This window comes from Ovis aries, chromosome 3 (assembly GCF_016772045.2).
Source record: "Ovis aries strain OAR_USU_Benz2616 breed Rambouillet chromosome 3, ARS-UI_Ramb_v3.0, whole genome shotgun sequence".
Taxonomy (NCBI): domain Eukaryota; kingdom Metazoa; phylum Chordata; class Mammalia; order Artiodactyla; family Bovidae; genus Ovis; species Ovis aries.
Genome location: NC_056056.1, coordinates 33317543 through 33337007, shown reverse-complemented (window position 1 = coordinate 33337007; position 19465 = coordinate 33317543). Strand labels below are relative to the sequence as shown.

At 40.0% G+C, this 19465-nt stretch overlaps 1 protein-coding gene across 2 annotated transcripts in view; it reads right to left on the bottom strand.

Moving 5' to 3' along the window:
- Positions 1-18654, bottom strand: part of RAB10 (RAB10, member RAS oncogene family) — a 62592-nt gene extending 43938 nt beyond the window's left edge. Inside the window, 1 exon segment of one of the 2 annotated variants that reach the window (NM_001161861.1) lies at positions 18250-18654. In NM_001161861.1, the coding sequence (NP_001155333.1) occupies positions 18250-18376 (127 nt within the window). In that variant the 5' untranslated portion in view covers positions 18377-18654. 2 annotated transcript variants of the gene reach the window in all.
- Between the last annotated feature and the right edge of the window lie 811 nt (positions 18655-19465).

Here is a 19465-nt window from a genome sequence, read left to right as displayed (position 1 = left end):
AAGAGGCTTCTCCAACACCACAGTTCGAAAGCATCAAATTCTTCAGCACTCAGCCTTCTTCAGGGTCCAACTCTCACATCTGTACAGGACTACTGGAAAAACCACAGCTTTGACTATACAGACCTTTGTCAGCAAAGTGATGTCTCTGCTTTTTTAATATGTTGTCTAGGTTTGTCCTAGCTTTCCTTCCAAGGAGCAAGTGTCTTTTAGTATCATGGCTGCAGTCACAGTCCGCAGTGATTTTGGAGCCCAAGAAAATAAAACCTGTCACTGCTTCCACTTTTTCCCCCTCTGTCTGACATGAAGTGATGTAGGACCAGATGCCATGATCTTAGTTTCTTGAATGCTGAGTTTTAAAACAGCTGTTTCCCCCTCCTCTTTCACCCTCATCAAGAGGTTCTGGTTGCTGAGCATTTAATAAACTAACCCTAGAAGTGACACATCCTCAAACATTTTGCTCTTGTTTAAAGTCAGCTGGGTTTGGGGGGTGGTGGCAGGGGAAAGCAAGAAGCTGTCACTTCCTAATATATAACTGTACTGAAAAACAGTATTGCCATCAAGATTACATTGAGGGTAAGGAGCAAAGAATGGACTCCAAAGAAGAGGGACATCACAGTACTTATCCCTTCTACGTTATACATTCTTATGCGCTTAGTGGCTCAGTCACGCCTGACTCTTTGCGACCCTATGGACTATGGCCTGCCTCTGTCCATGGAATCTTCCAGGCAAGAACACGAGCAGGTTGCCATTTCCTACTCCAGGCAATGTTCCGGACCCAGGGACTTGGGTTCGACCCCTGGTTTGGGAACTACGACTCCACATGCCACAAGGCACCTAAGCCCTAACCCTGCAACTAGTGAGCCCGCATGCTCCACAACAAGAGAAGACTCTCACACACACAGAAACTAGAGAAAGTCCACAACAAAGACCTTTCACAGTCAAAAATTTTTTTTAATTTTACAAATAAAGGGGTATGATGTTTGATGTTGGGAAGATCAATGGATACTTACAATTATCAACAGAAGGGATACATGTGGGAAAAAATTGCAGCTGAGTAAGCAAGTCAAATTCTTTATCTATAAAATTATACCTAGTCTGTAAGTGCATGAAAGCTCTGAAAGCGAAGTGTTAAGTTGCTCAGTCGTGTCAGACTCTTTTCAACTCCACAGGGCTGTAATTCTCCAGCAAGAATACTGAAATGGACAGCCATTCCCTTCTACAGGAGACTTTCCGGACCCAGAGAACCCGGGTCTCCTGCACTGCGGGCAGATTCTTTACCATCTGAGCCATCAAGGAAGCCCAGTCTGTTTATAACTACCACAAAATTATGTACTCTCTTTGAAATTATGTATTACTCTTGGAAAAGAGATTTTAAATGATTTTACTCTCTTAAAAGTCTGTATTTCCAGCTTCTCTAATATAATGTACTGGAAAGAATATGGGCTTGAATCTGAGGGCCCTGGATTAATAATTCCGGTTTCACCACCTACTAGCTAGCTGTATGACCTTCTTGGCTCAATTACCTAATGTTTCTAATCCTCAATTTTCTGATTAGCAAAATGGGGATATACACATTTCCTCAGAGGATTATTGTGAGAATGAACTGAAATAACATACAGGCATACCTCATTTTATTGCATTTCACTTTACTGTGCCTCAAAGACACTGTTCATTTTTACAAATTGAAGAGTCTGTGGCAACCCTGCATCAAGCAAGTCTACTGGCATTTTTCCAACATGCTGTGTGCATGCATGGCCTTTTAAAAATCATCCACTAAAAACAGATCACGGCAGTAATGTGAGAAAACATAACCGACAAATAGCAAAGAGGATAAGCCAAGCTGTAATAGTACTCCATGGTGCATTTCAAAATTTACAAAACAACATACGCACAACTGTACTGCATATATCATGCAATACCAGGCAGACATACTGACACCATTGCTTTCATTTACACATCTTCCTGAAAGAAGAAAAAATTAACAAAATTTTGAACTCAGTAAATTTGCCAAAATTCAATAGAAGATCAGGAAAAAAGCAAAATGTTCAAAGAAACAGTCCATTCAGCAGAAATAGTTTTATGGAGCTATAGTTTCCAAGGGAAACTGAATGCCAAAGATGAGAATATTACCTGAGACTGAGGAAAGTTCTGAAACGGTAAACTGTGCTTAACTAAATCACTACAGGAGTTGGAAATCATCATTTAATAGGAAGACCACAACTTACAGCAAAGAGTGAGAGCATTCCTCACCAATGACTTAAACAATGCCTGCTAAAAAGCATAACCTAGAAAAACGTGAAAGTCTGTTCAAGAAAATATGTGTTGGGGTCTAAAGAAATTTCAAATTACTTGTGTTAAAAAAAAAAAGTCCTATAATTTGTGGCACCTACATATAGACATCTTAATAAAGAAAATTTTTCAGAAAAGAGATTGAAGGAAAAGTAGAGGTGGAAGTCATGTTATTATAGTAAAGAAATTATTATACTGAATTTATAGTTTATAAATTATAAATACATATTTATAGTTATGAACTTATCAGGTTAACACTGAAATTATTTTTATTCCCTTAAGCACACATTAACCATTAGTCACATACACAAGGAAACAGTCCACATTTTGCTTATGCCTGTCATATAATACTTTAATTATAATATCTTACTGTACAGACAAATACAAACTGCTAAACCCTGTCTGACTTACCCAAAAAGCCCACTATTATTAAGGGAGTCATATTAAGAGCATGGCTGACTTCCTGAAAGTCCATCATAGATATTAACTATAAGCTAGTTTCATTAAGATGCTCTTTATGGTCCTGACAGTCACACATCTGTGCAGACCCTTCTTGAATCCATGCAAAACAGAAATTATTTCTGTAAATGTTTCATTCAATATGAAAAAAAAATCCTTATATTTATCCCCCGAACTAGTTCACTCACATTTCAAAAAATAACCCTTCAACAATCCTAATACTTGAGAGTTAGTGAATAAATCTCAAATTTACCTTATCCACTCATAATTTTGTTTGGATTATATTCACCCTCAGGCTTCACTTTTCCATCAGTGCATCCCAATTTTTTAAAAAAATTTAATGCAAGAAATTAAGTCTTTCAACTATTATCTTGTACAAAAATTATTTCACAGAAGTTAAGCTCTGATTAGGCATACATAAGGCACAAAAGCTCATTTTTTCAATGTCTCCAAAATATATCAAAGTTTCTACCTTGACAAAGACTACTGAAAATAAAAACTTCTTCACAGGAATTCTCTAGTAGTTTAATGGTGGGTAGGACTGGGAGCTTTCACTGCTGAGGTCCAGGTTCAACCCCTGATCAGGGAACTAAGATCCAGAAGATCCAGCAAGCCATGTGGGTTGCCCCCAAAATAAAAAAAGAACATCTTCTCATTGGCCATAATCATCAGTTCACAAATCTGAAACTGTAGGGACTTCCCTGGTTGTCCAATGGCTAAGACTCCTCAATTCCAAGGCAGGGGGCCCGTGCTGGATCCTTGGTCAGGGAACAAGATCCCAAAAGGTACAACCAAGAGTTCACATGCCACAACTAAAGATCCAGGTGCTGCAACTAAGACCCGGAGCAGCCAAAAAAGAAACACATAAAATTTAAAAATCTGTAATTGTGCTGTACAGTAATACAATCTTTAATCTTTGTTAGAGTTTTCAGGTTTTCTGCCTAAAATGTCTATCTGGTCTCGTTACTGCTGGCTGGACCTGTCACCTACATAACAGCAAAAGTCTGCTGCTTCTTCTGAGTCTAAAACAGAGTTAAAAATCAAAAGTCAGTAAGGCACTAAGAAAACACCAAGTACTGTGTGTGGCTTTAATTTAGGGGATTTCTAAGTATACTATATATTTTGGGTCTGGAATATGTTCAGAGTTGATGAAAGCTTAGTCTCATGTACGTGTTACTAACTGACTGTTTAAAATTCTACATCTTTAGAAAAAATTCTTTCTTTCTTGAGGTATAGCAAGCATAACTTTGTAAGATAAGGGAACAAAATAGGAAAATGAGGTGTCTTAAAGGGCCTAAAGCTTGTATTTCCCACAAATATAAAATGTCTTAGAAGACCAGCAAGTAGTGTTATATTGGTGCACTTTTTCAAAATTCTCCACTATAGCTGAAACTCCACAAGGACAGGCATCAAGTCTGTGCTACTCACCACTGAATCCATGGTGACTGACACACTGTAAAACCTCAACAGCAATTGCAAAGGCTTGTAATTTAATTTTCTACTTTATTTTTGAAAAGTGACTATGTTCCCCTTGACATACAGATCTTCAATCTACTTTGAACCAGACACCACATCATATACAAAATAAACTCCCTAAAGAGACATAAAAGCAAATGCTGAAAAATATTGGCAATTGGTCAATCTAAAGGAAGGATGTAAGGGGATTCATTATAGTAAATATCTTTTCTGTAGGTCTGATATTTTCCAAAAGAATAAAGTTTTTGGAACTCTTACTTAAGCAAAGAGCTGACATTTGAACAATCATTTTGATTTACATTTACCTTTCACAGCACTCTTGGAGAAGGAAATGGCAACCCCCTCCATTATTCTTGCCTGGAAAATCCCATCGACACAGGAGCCTGGCAGGTTACAGTCCATGGGGTCGCAAAGAGTCAGACACGGCTGAATGACTTCGCTTCTTCCATAGCACTCTAGCCCATTTATTATCCTGAGTATATATCCCCACATACAAAAATATGCAGAGACACACTACTGGATTTTTAAAAACTCACACATATCCATTAATGTCTAATTTAAGGAAGTCAAAGCCATTTTAGTAAGACTAAGAATATATAAAGAGGTAAAATACTCACACTGTACCAGTAGGTTTCAAACCAGCTAAAAATCAAGAGGGAGATACCTTATCATTCAAAGCCAAGTGCTACAGTATATAGGACACTCTGCAATCCTCTGGCAGATTATGAGTTTGCTGAATCATTTGTTAGTATTTTATAAAACAGTATATACGTCAAGAGAAAAAGACTGAAGTTGAAAACTACAGTCATATTCTGTTCAAAAAGCAAAAAATACTCCTCCCTCTCCTGAAGTAAATCAACGAAGGTTATATTATATGTCTTTAAAAATAAGAATATATTATACATCTAAATTAAACTTCTTTCCTTTTAAATTTATTTAGCTGCACTGGGTCTCAGCTGAGGCATGTGAACTCACCCAGGATGTGGCACCCAGGATCTAGTTCCCCGACCAGGAATTGAACCTGGGCCTCCTGCAGTAGGAGTGCGGAATCTCAGCCACTGGACCACCAGAGAAGTCCCCAAAGCTCTTTCAGCTGTTTTGAATGCTGATTCCCTACATTTATCTAACTATTTTAAATAACAAAAATATCTGTATTTTGACAACAGACTGGATATTTATAAAAACAGTAGCAAAGTTATCATTCATCCATAATTTTACTGGATGTTATCCATTAAAAAGTGGAGCTGAAAGTCATTTGGAGTCAAAAATTACTTCAAATTCCAGTTAAACTAGAGGAGAAAGATCTTTCTCATCCTTCTCTCCAAAGTCACACCAAAACATTAAGGGAAAAAAATATATAGCTTACCTTGATTTCAATAACAGACACTGTAATTAACCACAACAGATGAAGTTTACGACCTTAGAACCCACTAAAGAAGATACCAATGAGGAGCAAGCCAATTCATGTCTCATAGGAGGTATCAGGTACCAGACAGAAAGTGAAAGTGAAAATCACTCAGTTGGGTCTGACTCTTTGCGACCCCATGGACTATACAATGTACCGAATTTCCAAGGCCAGAATACTGCAGTGGGTAGCTGTTCCCTTCTCCAGGGGATTTTCCCAACCCAGGGATCAAACCCAGGTATCCCACATTGCAGGCAGATTCTTTACCAGCTGAGCCACCAGGAAAGCCCAACAGAAAGTGAGGCCTTGATTAAAGGTTTATAAAGACAGCCTCCATTTCACATAACCAGATATTACTACTCCACTTACAGCACGAGTCTAAAGGTTTATTCTCTAGAAAATCTGAAACTGACATACTCTGAATTTAAAAACAAGAAGCCCACTGGAGTGTGGAGATGAAACTAAAACCAGGGAGATTAAAAAGCCCCACCCATGCTCACCAACATCTTTCAACCACTTCTTTTTTTTCCATTAGAAAAAAACAAACTGTATTGAAGCATAGCTGATTCAAGAACCCACTGTATACCCTGAAACCACCAATCATCAGCAAAAGGCCTATAAAATAAAATACAGAATAAAACAAACATTGGGCGAGAGGGCAGAGGGTAGGCATAGAAAACTTGAAGGAAAAAGTCAAAAAATAAAATGTTGAAATAAAGTCTTCAGAAATCTCCCAGGAAGAATGAATTAACAAAGCTAGAAACAGAAAATTATATGATCAATTAGGAAGTCCAAAATCCAACTAAAAATGGAAAATAAAAAGGAAGAAAATCATAGGAGGGGAAAAAAGCAAGAAAACTTGAAGTTAAGAACCTGTGAAGACCCACCAAATATTGAGAAGGATGGATTTATCTGAAAAAACAAATGACCTACCCACTGAGGTACATAATCTGTTACCAAGAATTCAAAACACTGAAAAACCTAACAATCTGCAGAGATTAACGAGGCCAGAAATAATGGGTAAAAAATTAGAATGGCATTGGACTTGCCAGCAACATCAGAAAGGAACTAAAAGACAGATTTTCAACATTCTAAGGGAAAACATTATTTTCAAACCAGAACCCTAAGCCCTGTTAAACTTTTAATTGAGTCAAAGAATTCAGACATTGTCAAACATGGGTGGTTGTCTTAGGAGGCTTTACAAACAGCTAAGAGAAGAGAAGAGAAGCGAAAGGCAAGGGAGAAAGGTAAAGACATAGAATTGAATGGAGAGTTCCAGACAATAGCAAGGAGAGATAAGAAAGCCATCTTAAGAGAACACTGCAAAGAGAAAAACAACAGAATGCAAAAGACTAGTGATCTCTTCAAGAAAATTAGAAATTAGAAATACCAAAGGAACATTTCATGCAAGGATGGGCATGATAAAGAACAGAAACAGTAAGGACCTAACAGAGGCAGAAGAGATTAAGAAAAGGTGGGAAGAATACACAGAAGAACTACACAGAAAAGGTTTTAAGTGACCTGGATAACCATGATCGTGTGGTCACTCACCTAGAGTCAGACATCCTGTGAAGTCAAGTGGGCCTTAGGAAGCATTACTACAAACAAAGCTAGTGAAGGTGATGGAATTCCAGCTGAGCTATTCTAAATCCTAAAAGATGATGCTGTGAAACTGCTACACTCAATACATCCGAAAATTTGGAAAATTCAGCAGTGGCCACTGGACTGAAAAGGGCCAGTTTTCATTCCAATCCCAAAGAAGGACAGTGCCAAAGAATGTTTAATCTACCATACGACTGCAGTCATTTCACACACTAGCAAGGTAATGCTCAAAATCCTTCAAGCTAGACTTCAGCAGTACATGAACCTCTGAGAACTTCCAGATGTACAAACTGGGATTAGAAAAAGCAGAAATATCCGAGATCAAATTGTCACATTCTTTGGATCATAGAGAAAGCAAGGGAATTCCAGAAAAACATCTATTTCCACTTCACTGACTTCGTTAAAGCTGTTGATTTTGTGGATAATAACAAACAGTGGAAAATTCTTCAAGAGACAGGAATACCAGACCACCTTAGCTGTCTCTGGAGAAACTCGTATACAGGTCAAGAAGCAACAGTTAGAACCAGACATGAAACAGACTGGTTCAAAATCGGGAAAGGAGTATGTCAAGGCTGTATACTGCCATCCTACTTAAACTTATGTGCAGAGTACATCATGCCAAATGCCAGGCTGGATGAATCACAAGCTGGCATCAATATTGCTGGGGAAAATATCAACAACCTCAGACATGTAGATGATACCATTCTAATGGCAGAAAGTGAAGAGGAACTAAACAGCCTTTTGATGAAGGTGAGAGAAGAATGAAAAAGCTGGCTTTAAAACTCAACATTCAAAAAACAACTAAGATCATGGCATCCAGTCTCATCACTTCACAACAAGCAGAAAGGAAAAAAGTGGAAAACAGTGACAGATCTTATTTTCTTGGGTCCAAAATCACTGTGGACAGTGACTGTAGCCATGATTATCAAAAGACCCTTGCTCCTTGAAGGAAAGCTATGACAAACCTGGACATATTAAAAAAGCAGAGACATCACTTTGCTGACAAAAGTCTGTATAGTCAAATCTATGGTTTTTCCAGGAGTCATGTACAGATATGAGAGTTGGACCATGAATAAGGCTGAGTGCTGAAGAATTGATGCTTTCGAATTGTGGTGCTGGAGAAGACTCTTGAGAGTCCCTTGGACTGCAAGAAGATCAAGCCAGTCAATTCTAAAGGAAATCAACCCTGAACATTCATTGGAAGAACTTATGCTGAAGCTTCAATCCTTTGGCCACCTGATGCAAAGAGCCAACTCATAGGAAAAGACCCTGATGCTGGGAAAGATTGAGGGCAGGAAGCAAAGAGAGAGGCAGAGAATGAGATGGTTGGACAGGATCACTGATTCAATGGACATGAGTTTGAGCAAACTCCTGGCACGCTGTACTCCATGGGGTTGCAAAGAATCGGACACAGCTTAGCGACTAAACAGGGACTTCCCTGGTGGCTTAGACAGTAAAGCGTCTGCCTACAATGCAGGAGACCTGGGTTCAATCCCTGGGTCAGGAAGATCTCCACCCACTCCAGTATTCTTGCCTGGAAAATCCCATGGATGGAGGAGCCTGCCAGGCTACAGTCCATGGGGTCGCAAAGAGTCAGACACGCGACTAACAACAAATGCGGGAATTCTCAAGACTTCCCTTGTGGTCCACTGGCTAAGAATCTGCATTGCAATGCAAGGGACACAGGTTCGATCTCTGGTCAGGGAAGATCCCATATGCTGTGGGGCAACTAGGCCTACGTGCCACAACCACTGAGCCCCCAAGCCACAACTGGAGAGTCCATGCACCACAAAGAAAGATCCTGCATGACAAAACAAAGATCTATCGTGTTGTTAAGACCCAACACAGTTAAGTAAATAAACAAACATGGGAAGTCTCAAAAAATTTCCTTTGCCATACCCTTTTTGTAAGAAGCTACTATGACCCAAAGCAATAAACCAGCAGTCTCTCACATGAGAGATGCTAAGGGAACTGAAGTAGGAAGGAGAAAGACGTAGAAGAAAGAGAGGTATCCAGGAAAAAAACATCAATAATCTCTAACGGTCTGTCTGTGCAGAAATTCATTTTGAGAGGTTGTTGGAAGATGTAGGAAGACAATGCGTAAAGGAAATAAATCAAATAAAGAGAATTTTTAACATCAGAGAAAAGGAAACAGAGTTGTAACAGACTACTTGGTTTTAAAGGAAATATTCCCATGGGCATATTAATGTAACCACAGGGTATCAATTTAACAAAAAAATTGGGATAAAGAGTGGGATAAGATTATAAAAGGTTAAATGTTTAATATTAAATCAGTAACTCAAAAGATGTTGATATAGCATATCTTTTGAAAATAGCAATATTTAACAGAAGAGCTAGACAATGCTTCTAAAGAATAGGACTAGAAAGGGGATGAAACAGGAGACTGTTTAATTGTTACTATAAATCTTTTAGCAGTTCATTTAACTTCAAGTATGTATATATATCATTGATAAAAATTAATTTTAAAAACCTTTCAGAAAGCAAAGAATAAATTATTGCAAATAAGAGTCAATCACTAAATCAACTTTCAATCCCATAGCATCATACAGGGTATCTCTGAAGCCTTCAGAACATCTGCATCAACTGACTGACTACATGAGACTTAAAAAAAAAAAGCCTGCACATTCAATAATGGTACTGGAGCAACTAGATACCATCATAAGCAAGATAAAAAACCTCAACCTAAACTTCTTACCACAATGCAAAAACTAACTCAAAATATATTATAGGCTCACATGTAAAACATAAAACTTTTACCAAACAAAAATGGGAAAAGATCTTCAGTGTCTAGAACTAGACAGAGTTCTTAGACACCAAAACATGACCTATGAAAAGAAAAATTAATAAATTCAACTTCATCTAAATTTAACTTTTTGCTGTGTGAAAGCCCACGTGGGGACTTCCCTGCTGGTCCAGTGGTTAAGAATCTGCCTTCCGATACAGGGGACATGGGTTTGATCCATGGCGAGGGAACTAACAGCCCACATGTCGCAGGGCATTTAACCCCTAACCCCATGTGCCACAACTACTAACCATGTATTGTAGTTGAGAAGTAGGGAAAAGCCCATATGCCACAACTGAGGCCTGATGCAGCAAAATAACTGAATAAATATAATTCACCCACCTACCCCACCCCCGGAAGAAAGGCCATATGAAGAAGGAAAAAAACAAACTATAGAGACTGGAAGAAAATATCTGCAAACCACATGTTCAACAATGGACTAGTACTTAAAATGTATAAAGAACTTTCAAAACAGGAAAAAAAACAAACAAAAAAGGAACCAATCCAATCAAGAGAATGGGCAACTGACATGTTCAGATATCTCAGCAGAGAATATACTGACGGCAGATGGGAACACAGAAACAGTTTTCAACACCTCTGGCCATCAGGGAAATGCAAATTAAAACCACAATGAGATTACTACTACACATTTACCAGAATAGCTAAAATACAAAAGAGCACCACCACCAAATACTTGTGAAGACACAGAGAAACTAGATCACTCACAAACTACTATGAGACCATAAAATAGTATAGTCGCTCCAGAAAGAGTCTGGTACTGTGAAACTAAACATGCAGTTACCATACGGACCCAGTGACTGCACACTTGGGCATTTATTCCCGGGAAGTGAACATTTACAATCGCACAAGAACATCTACATTAAAAGTCCTATTAGTTTTATTTACAACAGGCAAAAATCAGAATCAACTCAGGTGTTTCTCAACGGGTGAGTGGTTAAACTGTAGGGAATGCATACCATGAAATACTACTCAACAGTAAAAGGAACTACTGGTGCACACAACTTGGATGAACTGCCAAGGCATTAAGCCAACTGAATAAAAGCAAATCCCAGAAAGTTACAACCTATTGATACCATTTATATTATATTTGTGAATAACAAAACTTTATAAATGGGGAACAAATTGGCGGGGGGGGGGGGGGGGGGAACAGGGTATAGTTAAAAAAGAACACAAAGGATCCTTGTCCCTTGGAACTGTTCAGCATCTTGACTGTGGTGGTGGCAAAATGAACCTACAAAAGTTACAAAATTGCTGAGAATTTAATATACACAAACAAACGAGTACAAGTAAAACTAGAGAAATCTGAATAAGACTGGTGTGCTGTGCCAGAGGACAATATCCTGGTTGTGATACTATAGTTTCACAAAATGTTACCATTAGGAGAACCGGGCAAAGTGCACAAGGGATCCTTCTGTATTATTTTTCACAACTGCACGTGAATCTACAATTGCCTTAATAAAAACATCAATTTAAAAAAGCCGGCATAAGCATTGCCATTGATATGAAAGACAAATCAACACTGCTCTCTGTTCTGATTTTGATACGTTGTACTTTTTGGGTCTCCAGAATAATGGTTTTTTCCCATTTTCTAATGTTTTATAATCTTGGATGCCTCTGTTTCTGGGTCATGCTGGAAACTTAGTGTTCCATCACCAGTTGCTCTTTTCCTCAAAAATATGATTTTTCATCTCTGGAAAGAAGGATAAATATCAAGCAATCACTTTTGCTAAAGTATATGGTACTATCTTCAAACAAAAATTTATTTCTCATTTGAAATTTCCCTTCAGATGAGTTTTCTTCACCAAAATTTTATTCTAATCATCATTTTAAATTCCTCTTCTTATAATCTAAATTGAAGAATTTACCCCACTAACCTCCAATATTCACCTCTTTGAAGGCAGCAAAACCTTTGAAAGACTTTTATAGTCTTAGGGTTCACACAATGTTCTCAATGCTCTCTATAAGTTTTACACTCTTCCTTTATGACCAAACCATCTCCATAAACAGTGTTCCCATGAAGATTCTCTTAGAGACACACAAACTTAAATTTTTTGCTAAATAACAGTCTCTTATTTGTAAATCAACACTCAAAAAGCCCCTATTTCTCTGTTAAACTGCTACCACAGAACTAACCGGGCAATTCTCTACTGCTAATTGAAACAAATTGCCAGTATTTCTATCATTCTTTACTTTTTAGAAACCAAACAGGAACATCAATCAGTATTTCCTTTGCCAATTCGTGTCTACTATTATACACCATAATGCAAAGAGCCAACTCACTGGAAAAGATCCTAAGATCTTTTGGAAAGGCTGAGGGCAAGAAGAGAAGGGGGCGACAGAGGATGAGATGATTGGATAGCATCACCAATCCAAAGGACACGAGTGTGAGCAAACTCTGGGAGACAGTGACGCACACGTTAGCCTAGCAGGCTGCAGTCCATGGAGTCATAAAGAGTTGGACACAACTTAGTAACTGAACAACAACATTATTAGCTCAGGTCTGCAGTATTATGCTTTGTTTGCAAAGGACAAGTACCCTGAACAGACCCCTTGATATTTGGTGCTGAGACTTGTTACTTTCCCACTTCTGTCGAAACTACTGCAACTCCACTTTTCAAATACAAATTGATGAGTAGGAGAATGACCTTATCCTTAATTTTTTCAAACAAAACAATGACATTCTCAGGATGAGAAACACAGTGATGAACAGGATTGTATCTGGATTTTAGTCAAAACTCCACTAATTAGCCATGTAATCTTTTGGCTTCTCTGGTGGCTCAGATGGTAAAGAATCTGCCTGCAATACAGGAGACTATGGTTCGATCTCTGAGTGGGAAAGCTCCTTTTTGGAGAATTCCATGGACAGAGGAGCCCAGTGGGTTACAGTCCATGGGGTCGCAAAGAGTCAGATACAACTGGGTGACTGACACTTTCACTTTCTCACCTCATCAGTCTGTTTTCTGACTTGAAATTCACTGCAGAGTTCTTTCCTATATTAATATTCTAAGGGGTTCTATACGGAGACACAAAACAAAAAGACAAACCTGCCTTTAGTATCTGAAATTACAGCCAGTAATACTAAGCATGGGAAAGTACCTTAAAGGATCCTCTTGACTCAAAGACCCCCAGTTAACAGTAGCTATTACATGAAACAGTGCCGGGGCTGTCTGAGATTAAATGCTCTTTTAGAGAGCTGCATCAACTGTCGAAGGGTGTTTTGGGTTTGTTTTTCTTTTTTGGTAGTAAAATATACTGAACATAAAATTGACATTTAATCACTTTTTAAATTGCAGTTTAAAAGAAACAAAAAACACATAAAATAAAAATTTACCAACCTAACCAGTCTTAAGTGTATAGTGCCGGGGTGTTAAGTATATCCTCAATGACATGCAACAGAATTCCAAAGTTACTTCACCTCACAAAACTGAAACTATACCCGTTAAACATCTCCCCATTTCCCCCCTCCCAGTCCCTGGGAGACTATCAACCTACCTTCTACAACTCTACTTTGCTTCTAGGATCTGAAACTTTAAATATCTCATGTACTTGGAATCATGCAGTATTTGTCTTTTTGTATATATTAACCATTTCTAAGTATACAATTCAGTGGCACTAAATATATTCCCATTGCTGTACAAACATGACCACTATTCATCTCCACAACTTTTTCATCCTTCTAAACTGAAACTCTGTACCCTTTAAGCAGTAATTCCCCATTAACTGAAATTTTGTACCCATTAGGAAATAACTTCCCATTACCCAGTCCCTGTAACCACTATTCTACTTTCTCTATGAACTGACCTATTCCAGGTACCTGTAATACTTGTCCTTTTGTTCTGGCTTGTTTCACTTAGCACAGTGTTTTCAAAGTTTATCCATGTCGTAAAATCTATCAGAATTTCATTCCTTTTTAAGGCTGAATAATACTCCATTATATGTTATGCTACATTTTGTGTATCAATTCATTTGTCTATGGACATTTGAGTTGTTTCTATCCTTTGGCTATTGTGAATAATGCTGCTAAACAGTAACAAGTGTTGGAGGATGTGGAGAAATGGAATCCTGGTGCCGTGCTAGTGGAAATGCAAACACAGTGCAGCCACTGTTGAAAACGATATGGTGGTTTCTCAAACCATTTATTATCACAGAATTCACTTCTCGGTATAGACTCAAAACGAACCGAAAGCGGGAACAGATAACTGCATGACAAAAGTTCAGTTCTTATGTCAGTCATCCTAGTGGGTGTAAAGTAACATCGCATAATGGTTTTGATTTGCATTTCCCTTATTATTAAAAGATGGTGAACATTTTTTCATGTGTTCACTGGCCATTTGTGTACTTTCCTTGGGAAAATGTCTGGATAGTTTTAATCAATCCTAAAAATACATCTTGAAATGAAAGACATTTCTTATGTACTCTGGCATTTCTGCAGCATGAGCCACTGTCTGGGTGTCACAGCAAAGTCCAGACACATTTAAATGAAAAAGGTTTTGCTCAATTTTCTAAAAAGCAGCCTCTCCATATAAAACGGGCTCAGTTCAATAAACCAATTTTTAAATTCATGTTAGTGGAACCTACACTTCCAACATTTGGTAAAAATATGCTGAAAGACAACAAAAAGGACGCATCCATTGCCTCTCCCAGAGGCAAGAGCCTTTTCCAACTTAGTTTTTTACCTAGAACCCAGAAGTAATGCTTTTGTGACTTTGGCCAAATCAACCAATGAAATATGCTCATTCAAAAACCAGCAACTCTCTCTAGATCATATATTTAATGTTTAGAAAGTAGGTAAAGAAGAAATGTTAAAATGAAACTAGCTAATTCTAAAGGATCCTGGTTACACTGTACTTACCACCTGTCTGCCTGCCTTCATTATTTATCAAGCACCCATTAAATGCAGGGACTGTTCTAGGTGCTTAGCATCTGTCAGCAAAAAAACAAAGACAAAGCCTTCTGCCCTTGTGCAGCTTATATTCTAGTGCCCTTGAATTTCCTTTGAGATTGGTGAGTGTGGAACATACCATCATAATTTGTTTTTAAAATTCTATCTGCAGTAAATCTGACCATAAATATAACACACAACTTCTGATATAGATGTGTGGAAAAGTACATAGAAAAATTTAAATAGCCTTTGTGAGCTTTGTAAATAAGGACCATAAGCCTATAAAAATTATTTCTTCCAAGAATCAATAACCAGTAAGTAACTAAAATGACTATGTCTAAAATAATGAGAGGCTACATTATACTCGCAGTTTGGCCCTTCTGAACCCCTGCAAGGTAACCACTTCCTTTCAAACCTCAAGACATTTTAACAATCAAATGCCAACTCAAATTTCAGTATCATTCATAGAGAATGCTCTTTATTTTTTAAAAAGCAAAGCAAAACAAACAAAAACTTAGCCAACTGATGAAATTTAAAATGCCCTAAAAGTAGTACGTATTTTAAGTATCTCTAATCATCTGCATATTCGCCAACTGGCCAGTTTATACTGTTTAGACATGCACTGTCCCAATGTGCCTAATCTGAGATGAACTGTAAAGATAACATACATACACACTGGAGAAAAGTATAAAATGTCTCAACTATTTTTAAGTTTTGATTATATAATAAAATGAGAAGACTTCAGGATAAAATGAGCTAAAAGACTATTAAATACTTCTTTTCCTTTTTAAATGTGGCTACTAAAAAATCTTATGTGACTCACATTATGTTTCTTTTGGATAACACTGATGTAAGACACCAGGAGATGTCTAAACATGCATATAGAGCTAATATATGCCACATGTTGGAGCTGCACTCAGAATTTTACATCCATATATTCTGTTCAACCTGTCTTAGATATCAAAATATCACACACATCAAATATTTTTATATCAAAATATGAACATTCCAGAGTGTAAAGTGATATGTTTAGCAGAGCACTAACCAATATTTGCATGACCACTGCATACAGAGCATTCAATCCATAAAGTAACTTGTTCTGCCCCACTATAGCACATGGGGCATGTGTCCATGTATAACTGATATGCATGCACTGTGCTCCTACAGTGTGCCTGGCGGCACTTTGCTCTCATAAAATTCTCACAACTACCTTCTGTGATGGGTACTATTATTTACAATATTTAAAGAAACTGAAGTAGGAGAAAAGGTTAATTAACTTGTCAAACTGCCGCCAGTAACCTGTGGAACTAGGATTCCAACCCAGCAGGTGAGATCCCAAATCACCACACACTCTCACTACTACAGGAGGGAATTCCCTGGAGCTCCATGCTTTCACTGCTGAGGGCAACGGTTCAAACCCTGGTCTGGGAACTAAGGTCCCACAAAACTACATAAGATTGTGTCATTATCTTACAGGACTGGGTTTTAGTTGTGAGTACAATAAACAACACTGCACCCATTACAAAAGGCCAAGAGTAGATGGGAGTTAATCCTTTGCTTCCTACTTTCCACTCTACCTTTCTCAACCACAGGTTAAAGCTAACCAACGTGGATTAAATCTCTGATCTTACTACAGGTTTAGTCTACACTAAAGGGAGTCTACACTCCCTTTCCCACCCCTCTAGTTCAATTTCTACTTGTCCTTCAGACTTCATTTCAGACATCATCTCCATGCAAGCCTAATTTAGACTAAGCACCCCTCTCCCTGTGCCAACCCCACTGCAGCACTGTCCACACTCTTGTGCTTCCTCTCTAGACTGCTCCTGCCATGTTCACCACTTATCTATCTATCCCGAAAACAGTGCCTAGCGTTAGGTGCTCAATAAATATTTGCTGAAGGATCTAACCACCTGATCCACCCAGCTACAGCTAAAAGTGGAATCTTAAAAGTAAAGTTAGTGGTAGGAAGTGCTAACCCACAGGCAGAGAACAAGTTCTAAGTCTCATGAAATTTACAACAGGTCTAGAGAGCAGCATGACATTCATGAAACAAGAATTACAAAGACGCCCTCTCCCCAAAACAAGTAAAATCAAAATCTAGTCAAAACGATCTAATGCCAAATTTCAGTATTATCTGTTTTATGAGAATGAACTAAGTAACTGACACTTATCACAAGAAATCCAAGTCATCGATTCCAAATGCTATAAATTGAGATCAGCTTAAATTCGACACTTCCCAGAGTTCAAAGAAAACTATGCTAGTTTTTTATAATCATTTCAGTATAAAACTAATTACACTTAAAATGGATTTTATTGCACTTGCCCCAATGCTGTGTACTGGTCGCCAAGTGACAGAGACAACCTCGTGTTAAGATATTTATCTTGTGAGGGAAAAAAAAGGATCGCACATCCAACCCAATTTAACACAATTCGTGTAAATGACACTTAATTTTCTCCGTAGAGTTGAAAGGGACTTTCCTAGAGTCTTCCCTTTTCTTTTCCTAAACAAGAAACCGATTTAAAAGGTCAATCTTTAGCTCTTACTTTCATACTAAATAATTCTGAAACATGAGGTGAAAAGTACATTAAAAGTCCCAAGGCTATGACTTGCAAGACACTTCCCTGTAAGATGCTAGTGTAAAACAGGAGGGGAAAACTTCATTTTTTCAGGTTCGAGGACAGAAACTGACCATCTCCATCAGATTACTGCTTCTGCTGATGTCTCGAAAAGCACTGTGTGCAAACATGCCGGAGTCCCACCCCAAGCACTAAGAGCCTCCGATTGTTTGACACATCAATGGATTAGTCAACGCGGGGCAACTCACTTTTCCCTTCTAATTTACTTTAATTATTCCTTACACAAACCCTCAAGCTTACTCTAAGTTACGACCATATGGAATCTCTTTGCCCTGAAGTATAAATTCAGGTCTTTACCAAATGACCCCTACTGCTTCAACTCCAACCATCAAAATAATCCCTTACAAGTATCGTACATCTAGTAACGCCACACAAACATGGAAAAAGCCAACCCTGACGCTTAAAGAAACAGGATTCTGGAACGCTGCTAATGCTGCATATTTTGTAACAGCAGGCACTGAGCAGAGTGGGAGACTTGAGAGCAAAAGACCGGATGGAAAGCAGGGGAAGACCCCGCCCCAGAAAGCTCAATGCCGATTCAAACAGTAACTTGGTCTGTCGCTTGGAATCGGGATCACTGAAACAAAGGCGTATATTACGGGAAGCAAGATGTCTGGAGCAAAAGGAACGGTTTGCAGCTGCAGAGATCGCACACCATCCTCCCACAGGTCTTACCTATGGTGGAAATAAAGGTGGTGTTGAAGGCATCATCCGAAAAACGAAAAAGGACGCAGGTCTTCCCCACTCCCGAGTCCCCGATCAGGAGCAGCTTGAAAAGCAGGTCGTACGTCTTCTTCGCCATTGGGAGGAGCGGCTCAGGCTCTCGCCGCCGGCGGCCCCAAGGGATCGGTCCCTCTCACTACGGCCAACTCCTCCTCGCTCGGGCGTTCTCAGGCCGGAGGACCGGGGGGAACCGTGGGAAAAAGGACGGCTCGAGAGGGCGCGGGTGACCTAGGAACTGCCTCGTCGAGGAAGCCCCGACGGTGGCGGCGTCCGGTGCCTCCGAGGGCGGCGACCGCTGCTCCGCAGCCTCTCCCAGCCGCTCCGCCCGGTTCCGGGGAGTCGGTCGGGACAAAATGGCCTCCCCTCCCCCCTCAGGGTTGCTCGGCCGGGACGCTCCGACGGGCGAGCGAGCAGGCTCGGCCGTCGAGGGAGCGCGGTAGGCGTGAGGACGGCCTCTCTTTCCGAAGCAGCAGCTCAACGCTAGGACGCGGCGAAGTCAGCGAAGGAGGACCCGGAGCTGACGAGCTCAGCTACATAGCCACAGGAAAGCGAGCCGCCCCGGCCAGAGCCACCTTTTCCCCGTGCCCTCTCACGCCGGCGTGCGCGCTGCCTGAGACGCACGCAAGGACGTACGCCCGCCCTCCCCTCGCGCCCTCGTCCTGCGGTCCGCCCCTGCGCACGCGCGCCAGGGGGAGTGCGGGACCGCTCGGGGCGGAGAGTGGAGCTCGCTCTGGGTCTCCCAACCTCAGTTTAAGGCCCGGCGGAGATGAGAGAGGGGTGGGGCGAGAGAGGGCGAGGCCGCGGGCGCGCTCCCTGCGGCCGCCTGATAGGGTGCGGCGGCCTGACGAGCACGCCCCGCGGGGAGGCGCTGTATAGTGACTGCGCAGGCGCGGCATGTCGGCGTTACCCCGCCCCCCTCTCCGCCTTGACACCCCGGATTTTCTTCTTCCGGTTGCTCTCCGACTTCGCTGAGGATGTTTCGGGTCGCGTTTGACAAGCGTATGGAGCTGAGGGTGTTGGCGCAGCCACGGCCTTGGGTGGCCGTGTGTTTCCTGTGCAGCTGTAGCTTGTAAATGCGAGGAAAGTAGTACCCTGGGTCATTTAATAGCCTCTTCGCCAAAATGAGATTCGTCCTGGAGTGTCCTCCCTCTTGTTGGGGGAAACATAA